The following is a 16,600-nucleotide window of genomic DNA, read 5'->3' as shown; positions in this document are numbered from 1 at the left end:
GAAATAATGTGACCTTTTACATGAGTAACGTAATATGCAAAATGGAAGCATATGTTGATAAATCAGAATTCAACAGTACACACCACAAAATTATTAACAATAAGGGAACATTTTAAGGGTCGTATGAAAGCGCTTTTAAAATGACTAAAAGAATTTTTAGAGAAAACGTTATTGGGTTTCAAAAATATTTTCATCAAAAACACATTTGTCGAAATTCTTCTTTTCAAATCAGCAACAAAAGCATCAGACCATTGAAGTCAAGCAAATCCGTTCCCATGACAACCTGGCCAATCTCTTCACGAAGTCATTGTCAAAGTCATCCAAGGAATAAATTATCTTATCTGAATTATTTGTAGTTCTCATTTTTGGAAGTTTTGCCAAACTCAGGGAGAGTGTCTAAAATTATATTCACTTAATCTTAACATACTCTTTTCCCTTAGGAGCATTTTTCTCACTAAGTTATTGCTACCTAACTAGGTTTAACGAGGCACCCATACTGGACTGGTCATACCCTTGTAAGGTTTTTCTACTTTCGTCTTGTACGTAGACTTTTAGTTTTGTCATTATGCATACTTCTCAAGTTTCTCCTTAGTCTATCAATTTTTCTCCCTACTACTATGAATCGAGGCACAATGGGGTGAAATGATACACATCTTAAAATTCACCAAATTCTCCCTATCGTGCTTGTCGTGCCTCTCTCTCTCTTCCACTCTATAATTATTCAGTTAAATATGCCTACAACAATTTCATATTAATTAGTGGATCATTGAAGGTTAATTTGAGACAATAATGGCAAACCAATTGACTAAAAAAAATCAAACACAAGGTCTATCGCCGCATTGCTCTAACTGTATATGGATTAGCAAGCAATTACCAAGTCTTCGCATATTCCAAAACTCCCGCATTGTACTCTTATGCCACATGTGACATGCTTATAACCCTAATTTGGAAATCTGTTAATCAACGAAATCACAGCTTAATTAAGTTAACCTTCACAATTGCTTAAACTGAATCATCATTAGGTGTTTGGAATTGTATACTGAAACAAATCTTGACTTCTTTCAAGTTCATCCCAATCGAATTAAAAGATGGAGGGCAAAAGGTTTGCTATAGTGTTGCAGATTATTAATCTTCTTGGCTTCATTTTCGTGTTTGATCCATCACTAGTAGCTGCAGATGAGGAGCAAAATGGCATGCAAACTTATATTGTTTGGGTAGAAAAGCCGCCGGTTTCTCTGGAACCTTCTGCACTGTCCCATGAAGACTTGGAGAGGTGGTATCGATCATTTTTGCCAGAAAATAGGATTGAAAGCTCGAAGAAGATGCAAATTGTCCATGCATACCACAATGTGGCAACTGGATTTGCAGCAAAGCTGACACCAGAGGAAGTGAAAGCGATGGAAAAGAAACAAGGATTTGTTTCTGCTCATCCGGAAGCTATTCTGCCTTTGCACACAACTCATAGTCCCAACTTCTTGGGTTTGCAGCAAGGATCGGGATTTTGGAAAGGAGCAAATTATGGTAAAGGTGTGATCATTGGAGTTTTGGATACTGGGATTTCACCCGATCATCCCTCATTTAGTGACAAAGGAGTGCCTCCTCCTCCAGCTAAATGGAAAGGCAAATGTGAGTTTAATGGGGCAGTATGTAATAACAAACTTATTGGTGCAAGAAGTTTCGTAGACGGGCAACCTGCAGGAGGTCCTCCATTTGACGGAGAAGGCCACGGGACACACACAGCCAGCACAGCTGGTGGAAATTTTGTGAAACGCGCCGCAGTGTTTGAAATGGCCAAAGGCACAGCGGTTGGCATGGCGCCATATGCTCATTTGGCAATCTACAAAGTATGCTCAATTTTGGGTTGCTTCGAGGGTGACATTTTGGCTGCTTTTGATGCTGCTGTTGATGATGGCGTGGATGTGATCTCGCTCTCAGTTGGGGGTCCCTCTGGTCCTTTTTATACAGATGGGATTGCAATTGGCGCATTTGGAGCAATGCAAAGGGGAATTTTTGTTAGCTGCTCTGCCGGAAACTCTGGTCCTTCCTATTCTAGTTTATCAAATGTGGCCCCATGGATTCTCACCGTCGGCGCCAGCACTATTGACAGAAGCATAAGAGCAACGACACGTCTTGGGAATAAGAAGGCATACAATGGGGAATCCCTCTTCCAGCCTAAGAATTTTAACTTAAATTCAAAATTAATGTTACCCCTTGTGTATGCAGGCGCAATTGGCAACACTTCTTCCCCCTCTTGCGAACATGGTACGCTTGAAAATGTTCGAGGGAAACTAGTGCTGTGCGAGAGAGGTGGAATGAGTGGAAGAGTCGACAAAGGGGCAGAAGTGAAAAGAGCTGGTGGGGCTGCCATGATTCTCGTGAACCAAGGCATTGATGGCTATAGCACATCAGCTGACCCTCATGTGCTTCCCGCAACACATGTGAGTTATGCCGCAGGGTTGAAAATTAAGTCTTATATAAAATCAACCTCAAAACCAACAGCGACAATTTTATTCAAAGGCACTGTTATTGGAAATTCGCAAGCTCCCAGTGTCGCTTCGTTTTCATCAAGAGGACCAAGCGTTCCAAGTCCTGGGATTTTGAAACCGGACATCATTGGTCCTGGTGTTAGCATCTTAGCTGCATGGCCTGTTCCAGTGGACAATGCCATAAAGTCCAAAGCAACATTCAACATAATTTCGGGTACTTCAATGTCATGCCCTCACCTAAGTGGCATTGCAGCTCTGCTCAAGAGTTTCCACCCCGACTGGTCTCCAGCTGCGATTAAATCCGCAATCATGACAACCGCAGATGTACATAACCTCGGAGGTAAGTCCATAGTTGATCAAACACTTAGGCCAGCAGACATTTTTGCAATAGGTGCAGGCCATGTTAACCCTACAAAAGCAAATGACCCCGGGCTCATATACGACACACAGCCGAAGGATTATATCCGTTACTTGTGCGGTTTGAAATACACAGAGAAACAGATACAGATCATCACCCAACAAAAAGTAAAATGCTCAGAAGTAGGATCCATATCAGAAGCACAGTTAAATTACCCTACATTTTCTCTCATAGTAGGTTCCAATAACAAGACTCGGTCTCAACTTTACACAAGGACAGTGAAGAATGTCGGGCCGGCTAATTCGACTTACAAGCTGGAAATTTTAGCACCACAAAAGATGAATGTGGATGTCAGTCCACCGGAGCTTAGATTCCTGAAGGCCAACCAGATCATTACGTACCGTGTGAAGTTCACGGCACAAAAGGGTGCAGGGAAGGAAGGTGTATCATTTGGTCAGGGATATTTGAGATGGGTTTCTGATAAGTATAAGGTGACTAGCCCTATAGCTGTGCTCTTTTAAGTCTTGAGTAAAATTAAATCTTGCTTTGGTCTGGGTAGAATAAGAATCCTTTTTGGGGATACACGAAGTATGAGATTTCACTAAGTTGATTCTTAGGAAATCTTGAATCAGACCATTTGCACTTACTTCAATAAAGGAAGAGGGGGCCGCGGCGATAGAAGAATTTTTTTTTATCTTGGTCAGAGTTTAATAGTAAACAGGTCCGAACGAATTGAATACTTGTGCCAGAAATTTTCCGAATTTTACCAGTATTAGATTTTGCATGAAATCACTATTGTTGCTTTCATTTCACCACATGGTATTGGACTTATAATTAGCTTACTTTCAGAGTTAGTCGTTTTGGTGTCAAGAACTTGCAGTTTTAATTTTGTTTTTAACGAACACTCTTCTGGGGCCGGTGACTAGAGAAAGCTCTGTATTTGTACGCTATTCAGATATATTCTACTGGGTTTTGCAACGGTGCTTGATTTATCCAAATCTGCTATATGTTTAGCGAACCGAGTCTTTTGTGGCTAGTGGCTAGAAGAGACCCTTGTATTTTGTACGTTTTTTGACTAAAATATTAGTGGTTTTTGTAAGAAAATTGTTATTTGCACTCTAAAAATTTTATTTTGCACTCTATATTTTCTATAATTAGAAAGAAAAATACACTTGTAAAAAGTGTAAAATGAAAATTTTAAAGTACTTATGACAGTTCCCTATCGCAATATTTGACTTGCAAATATACATATCGGATAAAAAGAACGAGATAGAACCTTTTCTTTTTGGTATAAGTTGACTCGATACAAGTCAATAAGAATGCGAAAGCACATTCTACATTGAAGTAGTAAAACTATAATCACAGAAGTACATTGGCACAACTCTTAGTTGGGGCGTATACCATATATTTCTTACAAAATAAATCTAAGATCATTTTTAATTGAAAGGGTTAAACATAGTCCTGTTTAGAATTATAGTATTACAAAAAATTATTTTTAAATGACCAATCTCAGACTATATTCATATATCATATACAACCGAATGTGCTAAACATAGCTTCCTTAATAATTTATTAGTTTTAATTTTATATTTTGAATTTATTAGTTAATTAATTAATCACCATTGGATATTTTCAAATCTATTTTTTTGAATTTGAATAAATTATTGCAACTGTGGAGTTAGGCCACAAAAAAGGGGCAAAGAGAAGGGCTACATTTGGTAGCCTGATGCACTTTTGGTCAAGTAATAGTCTAGTGATCTCTATAAAATTATAGTCCGGCCATCAATTGGATATGAGTTTTTCGAGAAATTAGACCATTTTTTAGTTTTTAGACCTTTAACCTCTCTAAATGAGATGACCTAAGTGATTAAGTTGGAGACACAGCGTGACACAACACACTTTCTAGAATTATTGTGAACTGAGGTTGTACTAGATAGATTTCAAGTGGTCTCTAGTTAGATCTGTTTTGTTGTGATTCTAAACTCCTAAGATAGAAGGTGTTCGGATGTCTTGTCTTTTACCCATATCTCAGCTAATTTGTTATTTCTTTCAAAAAGCAAGTAAATCCAAATATTTTAAAAAACATGTGGGTTTGTCCAAGAGGATCTTCCATAACCAATCAACAAATTACACCCAATTATTTTCCCTAATTTGTTTTGTGATAGATGAAACAACAAACAAGCAAGCAAGCAGGTGAAAGGAAGAAGATGACTGGTAATTATAAAAACCCAAAATTACCCACAAATTTTTTGACCAGAAAAAATTGAGATTGATGATGTAAACAAATTAATAGAAATCCAAATCCCAAAAGTTTAGAATATATAGATTTTGACAAATTTATATGGATATGGATTTGTATAGATTTCTTTCATGGATTTCTTAGGATTTGTTAGTTGAATCTTATAGCATAAAATGGATCCTTAGGATTTATTATGTGTTTCCCTTTCTCATTTGAATTGTAATTTTTTAAAAGAAAATTAACTAACCAAAACAAAGATGGATGATTTCAATTACATATCTTATAGTCAAAGCTAATACAAGTACATAAAACACACATAAATCAAAATTGAAGAAGATAATAGATGGTTTCAAGATAAACAAGATAATAATGTTGCTTTAACACGCATTTTGCTCCCTCGACCTTCATATGGTGCTCCTAAAAATTAGAATACTAGCATTATTGACAACTCATTATGTGACATCCTACATCGTCCAGGAGAGTGGATCATGTAAGCCTTATATGTATATTCTCATCTCTACCTAGCACGAGGCCTTTTGGGAGCTCACTAGCTTCAGGTTTTATCGGAACTCCGAAGTTAAGCGAGTTTGCACGAGAGCAATCCCATGATGGGTGACTCACTAGGAAGTTCTCGTGTGAGTTCCCAGAAACAAAACCGTGAGGGCGTGGTCGGGGCCCAAAGCGGATAATATCGTGCTACGGTGGAGTCGAGCCCGGGATGTGGTGGGGGCCCAAACCGAGATGTGACAATTTGGTATCAGAGCCAATCCTTGGCCGGGCCCTTAAGGAGGTGGATTATGACATCCCACATCGCCTAGGGGAGTGGATCCTGTAAGCCTTGTATGTATATTCCCATATCTACCTAGCACGAGGTCTTTTGGGAGCTCACTAGCTTCGGGTTCCATCGGAACTCCGAAGTTAAGCGAGTTTGTGCGAGAACAATCTCATGATGGGTGACTCATTGGGAAGTTCTCATGTGAGTTCCTAGAAACAAAACCATGAGGGCGTGGTCGGGGTCCAAAGCGGATAATATCGTGAGGGCGTGGTCGGGGTCCAAAGCAGATAATATCGTGCTACGGTGGAGTCGAGCACGGGATGTGGTGGGGGCCCAGGCCGGGATGTGACAATTTGGTATCAGAACCAATCCCTGACCGGATGTGTGCCAATGAGAACGTCGGGCCCCTAAGGGGGGGTGGATTGTGACATTCCACATCGCACAAGGGAGTGGATCTTGTAAGCCTTATATGTATATTCCCATCTCTACATAGCACGAGGCTTTTTAGGAGCTCAATAGCTTCGAGTTGCATCGGAACTCCGAAGTTAAGCGAGTTCGCGCAAGAGCATTCCCATGATGGGTGACCCATCGGAAAGTTCTCATTTGAGTTCTCAGAAACAAAATTGTGAGGGCGTGGTCGGGGCCCAAAGCGGACAATATCATGCTACGGTGAAGTTGAGCCCGGGATGTGGTGGGGGCTCGGACTAGGATGTGACACATTATATCCTCCATTCACATTGTTACCATTCTACGCATCTCTCCACATGTCCAAAGCTATGTTATATATCTCCATTCATTAGCAATATTCCGTTGTTGTTCTTTTGTTTGAAAATCTTGGTCAAGATCCTCTTCTAAAACTAACAATGGTTGTGACGAAGAAGATTCATCATTTGGTTTAATAGGAAATTCGTTTGATCTGCACTCCTCTTCCACCATTTGCTCCACTTCCATTTCTTCCTCCTTTTCGTCCACCATTTCTTCCTCATCTTCCACTTCCATGCTTGATTGACACATTATATATCAACTAACCAACCAAATAAATAAAATCATAAAGAAGTTTGTACTTCGTGCAGAAGAACAAGAACAGGAAATAATGTAGAGTGAAAACGAAATGAAGCCAAAATCAAGTGAAAGAAGAGCAAGTACAGAGAAAGCTTGAATCTTAATAAAATTCAAATACCAGAAAGTTTACTTCGCGGTCTAAGGTTCACACATTCAGTTAATGAATTAGAGGAATATAATTCACCAGTGAAGCTAGTGACAATAGAGAACTAAATACTGATTAAGAACTAAACACAATGAGGGAAGTAAGGGAGTAATCGGTGGAGCTCGGGAATTGCTCCACGTCCGATTCAATTCATCTTTATTCCAAAAAATATTGTAATAAATAAAATAATAACAAAAAAAAGCAAAAAAACAAAATAGCAACAAAGAAATAGATAGCAGACCTTCTGGGTTGGTGGGGGAAGTTTGGAGATTGGAATCACATGCAGTCGGCATTATAAAACAAAATTATAAGAACAAAACAAAACACATGAAAGGGAAAGAGGGGTTTTTTTTGAGATTACCGGCAAGACTGAGTACAAATACGTACTGTGCCTACGTGCTAAGAACAACTATATATAAAAACCATGAAAATAATGAGTCCTTATACAAATTCGGAAGAGAAGGACAATACCTTGAGGAATGGAGGAAGACTGTTCTTCTGTCTGAGAAAGGAAGATTGTTCCTCTTCTACATGATGAACGTGAAAAGAAATCAGAGGGGTTAGAGTTGGATTCTTGATGGTATATAGTATTTATACCACCCACCCTCAAATCCATCCAAATTCATCATTTATTAAAATCCTAATAAATCTTTGGTATTTTCAATATACCATGAATTTGGTGGATTTTTTTTAAAACGTAATTGACTATCCATGAATATAGATGTATTCTTTAAAATTCTTTAAAATCCTAATTTGATTACCCTATGATTTCAAACTCCTTTAAAATCCTCTTTTAAAATACTGATTTGACTACGTATTGTAGAATCTATTAAAATTCTTTGAAATCTATCACTTAAAAAACGTTCATTAAAATGCTATGAAATCCAAATCCACTGCACCCTAAGGTTTAAAGTTTACCAACCCCAAAAACCCAAATGCAAAAATAAAGAATAAAAATGGCATTTCTGAGGTCAGTGGCTACGACTACTGCCATAGCAGCTGCCTTTGCATTTCCTGCCGCCGTTGCCCTTTCTTCCCTCTCTCCGTCCTCCTCCTCCTCCTTTTTATCTTTTCGATTTCGATTCCCAAAACCCCAAAACAGAGCCTTTCTGTCCTCCGCGCCGTCACTGCTCAACCCAAACCCTCCGTTCCTCGCTACAAGCTTCGCCCACTCGCCTTCGGCTACCCAGATGGACGCGCCCGCATCGGAGCAAAAGCCATCCTTTCAGGTTCGTTGAAATTAATCGACTTCCTTGTTTCGTGATTAATTCTGTGGGGTTTTTATTTATGGGTTGTAATCCTTTCTCAAAAACATTAATGGGTTGTAATCTGATTGTTTATTTGATTTGGATTTTCTTATGGGTTTTGTTTGTTTGATCGTTTTGAGCTTTTTACAGATATATTTTTTTTAATTTTTATTTTTGTTTTGAATTGCAGAGTGATGGTGCGTTGCCAGAGCTACTGGTAAGTTTCAATATTCAGAAATTTATTTACTTTTGATCCGAAATTTATCTATTTTATAGATGTTTCAATGCTTTGGCAGACCTGGTCTTAGCCAAGTTGGTTAGAGCATCGTGCTCCCCTCTACACTTAAGCTCGAATCCCCCTCCTCCTCCTCGTATATAGCTTGTAAAAAAAAAAAAAAAAAAGACGATGCTTCAATGCTTCGAATTATTTATTATTAAATTAAGGATGTAAATAATTGTTAGTGATGAAAATTTTAAGGGGTTTTGCTGATTTTTGCTGAAGATAAATTTTTGGTTTTGGTTTGGTATGCAGACAGAGTACATGGTGGATATGAAATGTAACGGTTGTGTTAAGTCTGTCAAGAACAAGTTAGAAACTCTTGAGGGTAAGTTTTTCTGAACATCTGCGTTACAATCGAAAATATTTGGTTGTTTTTCCCCGTGTGTTTGTTAGTTTGATCTTCTAATGTTGTTATTCAATTGGATCTTCTCTAGGGGTAAAAAGTGTAGAGGTAGACCTCAACAGTCAAGTCGTTAGGGTTCTGGGTTCAACGCCTTTGAAGACCATGACTGAAGCTTTGGAGCAGACGGGGCAAAAAGGGAGATTAATTGGGCAGGGGATCCCTGAAGGTTATATCTTTTTTCTTTCTCCATTCTTAAAATTACTTGTTGCATGACACTATTGCAGAAATCCTGCCCGAACAACTATGACACAGATTGAATAAGGGTTCTTTTTCAAACAAGCATATTCTTTTTCCAGCCAATCATTCAAGCATGTAGAGCTGCATCAACGTGAACAAACAGGACTGTGATTTGAGTATAGTTGGTGAATAAAATGCCAAATTTTACCGTTTGTAAAATGTTTGAGTTGAACACTAAAAAACGAACTCATTTGCCAACAGTTAACATGAGTTTAAGCATTTAACGGTTAAATGATATAAATCCTGTTTCTACTTCAGAAGAAATCATTGCATGTTGAATCATATTTTGGTTCAGTGCTCAAAATTTTTAAGTAATTGTGAAAGTTTATGTTGCTGACATAGTTTGTATATTTTTTTTCATGGTGTACAGATTTTTTGGTTTCTGCGGCTGTTTCTGAATTTAAAGGTCCAGATGTGTTTGGTGTGGTTCGTTTAGCTCAGGTGAATATGGAATTGGCTAGGATCGAGGCCAACTTTAGTGGGTTGACTCCTGGGAAACATGGTTGGTCGATCAATGAATTTGGTGATTTAACAGAAGGAACTAAAAGCACTGGAAAAGTATTTAACCCATCAAATGAAGCAAACGAGGTTCGCTTTGATATTAAACTTCTCTCTGACATCTAGGTGATTTTTCCTAGTAACTAATTATCTGACTCAGTCGTATATACATCAGTAAAAACAATTAGTGAAACTCTTGCCAGTAAACATTTAGATTAATGGTCTAGGGTTTCTATTATTCTATTTGAGGCACAAACAAGAAAAGAATGTTTTAATAATTAGGACTTAGTTGCATTTGTTGTATTGGTTATCGACTCTATTATGTTTGTTCTGTTGCTGTGTATCAATTGCTTCTTGTTAAAGAAGTTTGCATGCCTGTATATATTTCCCAAGACCTGTTTAAAGATTTATTTATTACTCTATTTTCAGTTCATCCACGATACGTTCTTGGGGAAATACATTAGTTTCTGTGGTCTCATTTATTGATTACAAATTCAATGCTTTCTACTGCTTTCTGCTTTGCCTATATGTATCTGTTGCAATTAAAAGATGGTATTGTGAACCCTCCAGTTATCCCGTCCTCCAGTTTCTTTTAACCTCTTAAGCTAATCTTCTGTTAGATTTTCAGCCATCGGTAATGATCTCTCGCTTCCTGTTTTATGTAATTTCTGCTTTGTTTTATATTGCTGGCTTGTCATTCACATTGAGTTTGAATGGCATTTTGTGAGTCGTTTTTATGCTTAATGATGATATTCAGCCGCTTGGTGACCTGGGAACACTGGAAAGTGATGAGAGTGGTAATGCCTTCTTCTCTGGGGTCAAAGAGAAGCTGAGAGTTGCTGATCTTATTGGGAGGTCAATAGCGATATATGAAACTGCTGATAAGTCGGCCTCTGGTATCGCGGCTGCTGTGATTGCTAGAAGTGCTGGAGCTGGCGAGAACTACAAAAGGCTTTGCACTTGTGACGGAACCACCATATGGGAATCAACGGGCAACGATTTCGTCACCAGCAAGGTCTGATATCAACAACAAAACATGCTTGAAGTCAAAAAGTATAGTTGAATTCAAAGGCACTTTGTATAACCAGAAGAGTCATCATATCTGTTTTTATAAGAGTGAAAACATTGTTTCGTTGATAAAGGAAATGATTAGACTGATTCGCATCTTGTTAGGCACCTTGTACAGGGGGCGTTTGTTTGCCCTCACTAAAGTGTACTGGACTGGACAGGACTAAGGATTAGTCCAATCCCATGTTTGCTCCTAACAGGGACTAGGTTTAATGAGACCAAGTCTCACTCGCCTAGACTAAATCCGGGATTAGCTGGTCTTAATGAAACCCCTTGAAAACCATGGGACTAGCTCAGACTATCCCTTCTATCCTTGCCTTGCTCCTCGACCACTCACCCTCGAAAACCATGGGATGCTTTTCATAACCAATTTTCATATAAAATACCAAATTGAAGATGGGAGTGAGGGGATTACGATTTTACCTGAATCGAGGCCAAAAGGTGGTCGGAGGTGGTCGGAAAATGGCCTCGAAGTCTCGGCCGGTTTGGGTTTTTTTCAAATCCATGACAGATTGAGCATGCAAAGCTCGAATATGGAACCAGAGATTGGGAAGAGTTTGTTAGTGGTGCAAACCCCATCTAATCCGACGAGGCTTAGTTGGAAAACCCATCGAGAAACCTGCAACTCATTAGAAAAAATGGAGTTGTCAGGGTTCCATTCGACTAGCGCAAAACTAAAGAGAGATAGAGACTGAAATCGAGAGGGAGGAAGGGAGCAGAGAGAGGCTAGAATCGAGAGGTTTAATCTGGGGATGAAGAGATTGGAACGGAAAAGGAAGAAAAATAGGGATCGAGAGGTTTAATCTGGGGATGAAGAGATTGGAACGGAAAAGGAAGAAAAATAGGGAAAGAATGGGGCAATAGGGGAGGAATAGAGGGATAAAAAAAAGGAAAACTAATGAAAAGGGCTTGAAAACTTTGAGTTTTAATGATAAGGACAAAATAAAGGGTAAAGTGAATAGTACCAGGATTGACTTTTTATTGTAAAAATGTGGTTTTTCGTTAAAGTGAACAGTACCAGGTGCTTTTCGTTAAAATTCCCATAAAAAAAAGGATAAAAATAAAATGTTAATAATTATGGATTAAATAATATAATATTAGAGTTTGTTAATTATCCTGTTTGTTAGTCCGACACTGCACCAAACGTTTCACCAAGTCAGTCCAGCTTAGTCTAGTCTAAGCTAGTCCAGTTTAATCCTAGAAGCTAGTCTAGTCCGAGATAGTCCGGTGCAACAAACGCACCCTAAAAGTCATTGTATTTGCTCGTATTGTACTTCATAAAACCTTTGTCCGATGTAAGAGAACATATTGTTTCATTGAATAAAGTAATTGATAAATAGACCAATGTCCATCATCTTATTGAATGTGTAGCAACATCAACTAACACAGCTTGTAAACTGAACATAACAGAACAAAAACAAGCTTTACACGGCGGAGAAAAGAAATCGGGTCATGATCTACTACAAACTGTTGAATGGTGACGTGTGAAACCAAAAGTAGGTTATAGTGCTGTTTGGGTTAATATTTAAAGTTTGGGCTGCAAGTGTGTGGGAGCCCAAAGCCACCAATTAAAGAAAGGCTTGCCCGAAGCCCAGCATCAGGCCCACAGACAAATTGGCGAATTCTCATTAATGCCTATGCCATGTGCCTATGATTTAAAGTCAAGTGATGGGGACTAGCCCACAATCAGCCAAAAATCACGTTTTAGTGGCAATACAAGTAAAAAGCTGATGACTTACTACCCTTCAATTAATTTCGAGCAAGAGCAAAGCTACAATAGTTGGGCTAATCTGCCTATAAAAGAAGGAGAAGGCCCCAGGGACAAGGACACTCAACCAATCAAACAAACAAACATACAAACTCTGCTCTCAAGCCAGATTTGCATCTAAAAAGCTACAATCAGCCCATATCACAATCTTTTTTAGGATCAATCCCCACAAAAGCCATCTTTTGTTTAGTTTAGAAGCTCTGCTATCACCCTAAGTGGCGTAGTATCAATTCCCTCATGTAAACTTGTTTACCATCCATCCTTTCTTAGCATATAAACCTTGTAAACTAAAAAAAGACGTGATTGCAAGAAGTTCAACCTTGCCCAACAAGGTGAAATCTTGCTCAAAGCTCTTTGTTTGTTTTGTAAGTTAATAGATCTATTACTTAATCTATTCTCCATCATGTATTCAAGTCATATCCATCGTTTTTCTACTTTAAGAGTCTCATTTGTACCTAGATCTGGTCACCTTAATGAACACGTTTTATTTAAAACCAATCAAGAACTGAGTAGATGACTTAAGGGGATTTGGACTCGCCTCCCTCAAACATACATGACTATGAACTGAAAGTCCTTGGTCATAAGGCAAGGAAAAGAACTTAATGTGTACTTAACCCATCCACGACGATCCTTTGATAACAAGAAGTCCGAGTAACTTGGGGCGTAAGTAATCGACTAAAACACACTTGTTCTACATTTGCTATACTAAGATAGCAGTGGCACGCCTAACACTTGGTTAGTTTTGATTGTGAGCCTCAAGGCCTAAACCTAAGGCCTTACAAAGGCACCTTTCAAAACTAACTTTATCCTCTTCTTGTAGTACATTAGCAAGCAAGAGCCAATCCCTTGGGGAGCTGTGATGAGAGTCGAGGAGCCCTCTGCGGAGAAATCTTCGCCCGAACATAGTGTTTGTACACCCGGTGGGATCACATTAGTCTTGTATGCCAAGAAGAAGAAGGAAGGAGAAAACCTTCAGGTGGAACATAGAGTACATGCTACCTCAGTCTCTACCAAAATTAAACATAACAGAGCCCCCAAAGTGTTGGAAATGTGCCCTAAAACCAATCATATGATGATACTCTACGGACATTTCACATGTTAAACTAATATAGTTTAATTTAAAGGGCAAAGATTATTATTTGAAGCCGTCTCATATAAATGTTATATGCTTAAACCATAAGTCCAAGGAATATGTAATTGGGAGAATGCGATCGAAAGAAGTTAGATTCATGAGACCATTCTCTTTCGTATACATATCCTAAACGTTTCTGATCATAGGATTGCCAATTGGGCATTGACAGTCCGTTAAGATCAGTACATGCTATGTCTTCTCTTAGGGAGAGTGACTGGTCTCAAGTTATTGGTGTGATTGACACCAAGACAAGTACGTAGGTGCTCAATAGAGAATGAGTTCACTGAACGCGATCAACAAGGAGTTCTTATACTCATGTCACATGAGAACTCATGGTTGGGATAATGCAAAGTAGTCCTTTGACCTGAGGCATCATAGTTGTCTTGTGGTTAGGTCCTTGATCTTTAACTTTGTTAAAGTCACTCCATCCGAGGGTGTCCACGACATAGTTGGGGTTAAGCCACTTAGCCATGAAGGCAAGTGAATGCGCAACAAGGGATCTCTAACCTTCAAACTGTTTGAGGGAGAATACTCTATGATATGATTAAGAATCTCTGGCCAGAGTATGAATAAGATTTAGGAAGTTGTTCCAAATCAAATTCAAGGTAATCATATAAGTAAATGAATCACATTGGATAGTAGACATGAATAAACTATCAAACCAAAAAATGTGGTCAAGAGTATTGTATTAGAGAAAGACCGTATTGCATTGTAATCCTAAACTGAATAGGTTCTCCATCTCTTCTGATTAGCTTGGGTAACCATGACATACTGCTAGGTGTCACTCATGGTTTGTGGAAGCCCTAAACGGGTATAATCACTAAAGGGAGAATTGAAAGTAAGTTTCAATTCACAATCGATTTGAAAGAGTTCTAATCGTCCACTGCCTTGCTAAAAGGAATCTAATGGATCGCACACCGTGTAAGGTAGTGCTTGAAGGATTTGAAGGAGATGAGTAAGGACAATTAAATGGTTTAATTGTTTATGGCAAGAATTAATTAATATGTTAATTAATCAAACGAATAAGTTCGTTTTAAACCTTGAGTTAGTTTTGGGCCTTAAAGCCCAAATTGGACTTCGAATCGTCAAGCCCATTAGCTTAAGTTGTATGACAACTTAACAAACAAAATTCAAGAAGCCCAAAACAGCCCAAAGGCTTGGCAAAACCAGTCATATAGAGAGGGGTAGTGAACTTGGCTTAATTGCATGTTTGCCACTCCATTGTGAGGTAGTATAAAGGCAACTTTATAGCCATTTCATCCTTGGGGGTTTCTTTTGGGAGAAAAGATGAGAACACAAGCTCCCTTTTCTCTCTAAGAGGCCGGCCACCCTAGAGGATTTTAGCTAACAATCTTACTTCCACTAGGTCACTCATCTCTTCTTGAAGTCCTACCTTGGTGTGGAGACTTAGAGGTTCTCAACTTTGGGAACTTGGAGAATCCTTTCAACCATCCTTATCCAAGAAATCCATGGAGCTAAGAAGTAAGGAATGAATGCCCTCTCCTTGGGTGATTAGCTTTTGCTTATGCAAAGAGGAATCAACAAAGGTATAAAGTTTCTCAACTCACTTTGTTTTGAGACGAGTCTTGGTTCACCCTTCTACTAGGCTTTGAATTTCATGGATAATGTTTTGTTTTTGAGTGCATACAAGTATGATTCCACCTTTAATTGTTAATTTCATGCCATTGAACATGTTTTTCACAAAATTTCCTTCACAAAGAACGTTCCCTCCTTACAAGAACTAGCTGTTTTAAAAAGCCCGACCTCATATGGGAAGTCAAAGGGAATGGTAACCAATTCAAACCATTAACTATAAAGGGGTTAGTACAGCTAGTTAAGGACTAGAAGGTGATCATGAACGATGGTGGATTTGTCCCCATGAAACCCCCCAAGCACCAGAGTTATTCCTTTGACTTAACTAAGGTCTGAGAAGCTGGTTTGGGTAAGAGTCATCGTGCCCGACAGTGCCAAAAAAGCTACCCAACCCTGAAGAACTGAGAGGGAAAAAGTATTGCAAGCTGCATTACACTTTCAATCACTCCATAACCAATTGTGTCCAGTTCAGGGATTAGGTACAAGACCTTATAGTAAAAGGAAAGTTGTTGCTGGAGAAACCGTAGGCCAACATGATGATTAACACTGACCCCTTCCTAGAAGTCCCAATAAACATGATCAACATGACGTGGGCTAAGAAAGGGGAAGGAAAAGCTACCTGGGAGGTGAAAGCAGAATAGAGGCAAATTGATAGGCCAACTGAGGGAGCCATCAAGTTTCCCAAGAAACCCAAGGCGACCATAATAAAATGAGTATTGTGTAGTAGATACCAATGTGAGTGTGAGCTAGAAGTCCCAGCGTCAGGGGCTATTATTGATTTGGAGCTGATCAAGAGAAGAGACAAAGAAGAACAAGAGGCCCGCAAAAATGTTATGCGGGCAACTGAAAGAGAGACCTCTAGGAATGTTTTCTAAAGGTTGGGGAGGAGATTCTCAACCAAAGGGCTTGTCAAAAGTGTTCAGAAATTATGAAGCTTCTGAAGTGGTAGAAGACAAAGAGGCCAAGGTACTAAGATGGGTGGATGTGATGCAACCCCAACCAAGCTATGCCAGTGGAGATGTTAGAGTAAACGGGAAAACCGTGAATCCAGTTACAAAGAAGAATTCTGCCCGACTCGGGTGAAAATGGTAAGTGGTCGGAAAGGATGGGAAGCTTGTTAAGGAAATGGGAGCCTACATGATTAGAAGAGTCCAGAGGCAACATAAAGCCCACATGAACTCATTAAAGGTCCCCACTACCTCAGAAACCTCTAAGAATGTAAAATTTGAGAAGGTACCTAATGGGGGAAAGAATTAACTCCATTGAAGAACCAATAAAGAGGTGGAAAAGACCAATAGCAAGACCAAAG

The 16,600-nt window shown here is 39.0% G+C and overlaps 2 protein-coding genes across 2 annotated transcripts; both read left to right on the top strand.

Moving 5' to 3' along the window:
* Positions 1-970: 970 nt before the first annotated feature.
* On the top strand, positions 971-3,822 carry LOC126625282 (subtilisin-like protease 3). The gene has a single exon (XM_050294374.1). It carries the CDS (start codon positions 1,089-1,091, stop codon positions 3,363-3,365), a length of 2,277 nt encoding a protein of 758 aa, XP_050150331.1. The 5' UTR covers positions 971-1,088; the 3' UTR covers positions 3,366-3,822.
* A 4,122-nt stretch (positions 3,823-7,944) lies between these two features.
* LOC126627092 (copper chaperone for superoxide dismutase, chloroplastic/cytosolic-like) lies at positions 7,945-10,888 on the top strand. The gene is made up of 6 exons (XM_050296515.1): positions 7,945-8,294; positions 8,503-8,529; positions 8,845-8,917; positions 9,027-9,161; positions 9,603-9,820; positions 10,488-10,888. The coding sequence occupies exons 1-6, from the start codon at positions 8,022-8,024 to the stop codon at positions 10,749-10,751; spliced, it is 990 nt and encodes a 329-aa protein (XP_050152472.1). The 5' UTR covers positions 7,945-8,021; the 3' UTR covers positions 10,752-10,888.
* Positions 10,889-16,600: the final 5,712 nt, after the last annotated feature.

The sequence above is a fragment of the Malus sylvestris genome, chromosome 6 (assembly GCF_916048215.2).
Source record: "Malus sylvestris chromosome 6, drMalSylv7.2, whole genome shotgun sequence".
Taxonomy (NCBI): Eukaryota; Viridiplantae; Streptophyta; class Magnoliopsida; order Rosales; family Rosaceae; genus Malus; species Malus sylvestris.
Note: the sequence above shows the minus strand (reverse complement) of the source record. Positions and strands in the feature narration are given on the sequence as shown.

Coding starts and splice junctions, on each gene's coding strand:
- LOC126627092 (XM_050296515.1), top strand. CDS start 8,022: ATGGCATTTCTGAGGTCAGTGGCTACGACTACTGCCATAGCAGCTGCC. Junction 8,295..8,502: donor AGCAAAAGCCATCCTTTCAG/GTTCGTTGAAAT, acceptor TTTGAATTGCAG/AGTGATGGTGCGTTGCCAGA. Junction 9,821..10,487: donor CATCAAATGAAGCAAACGAG/GTTCGCTTTGAT, acceptor GATGATATTCAG/CCGCTTGGTGACCTGGGAAC.
- LOC126625282 (XM_050294374.1), top strand. CDS start 1,089: ATGGAGGGCAAAAGGTTTGCTATAGTGTTGCAGATTATTAATCTTCTT.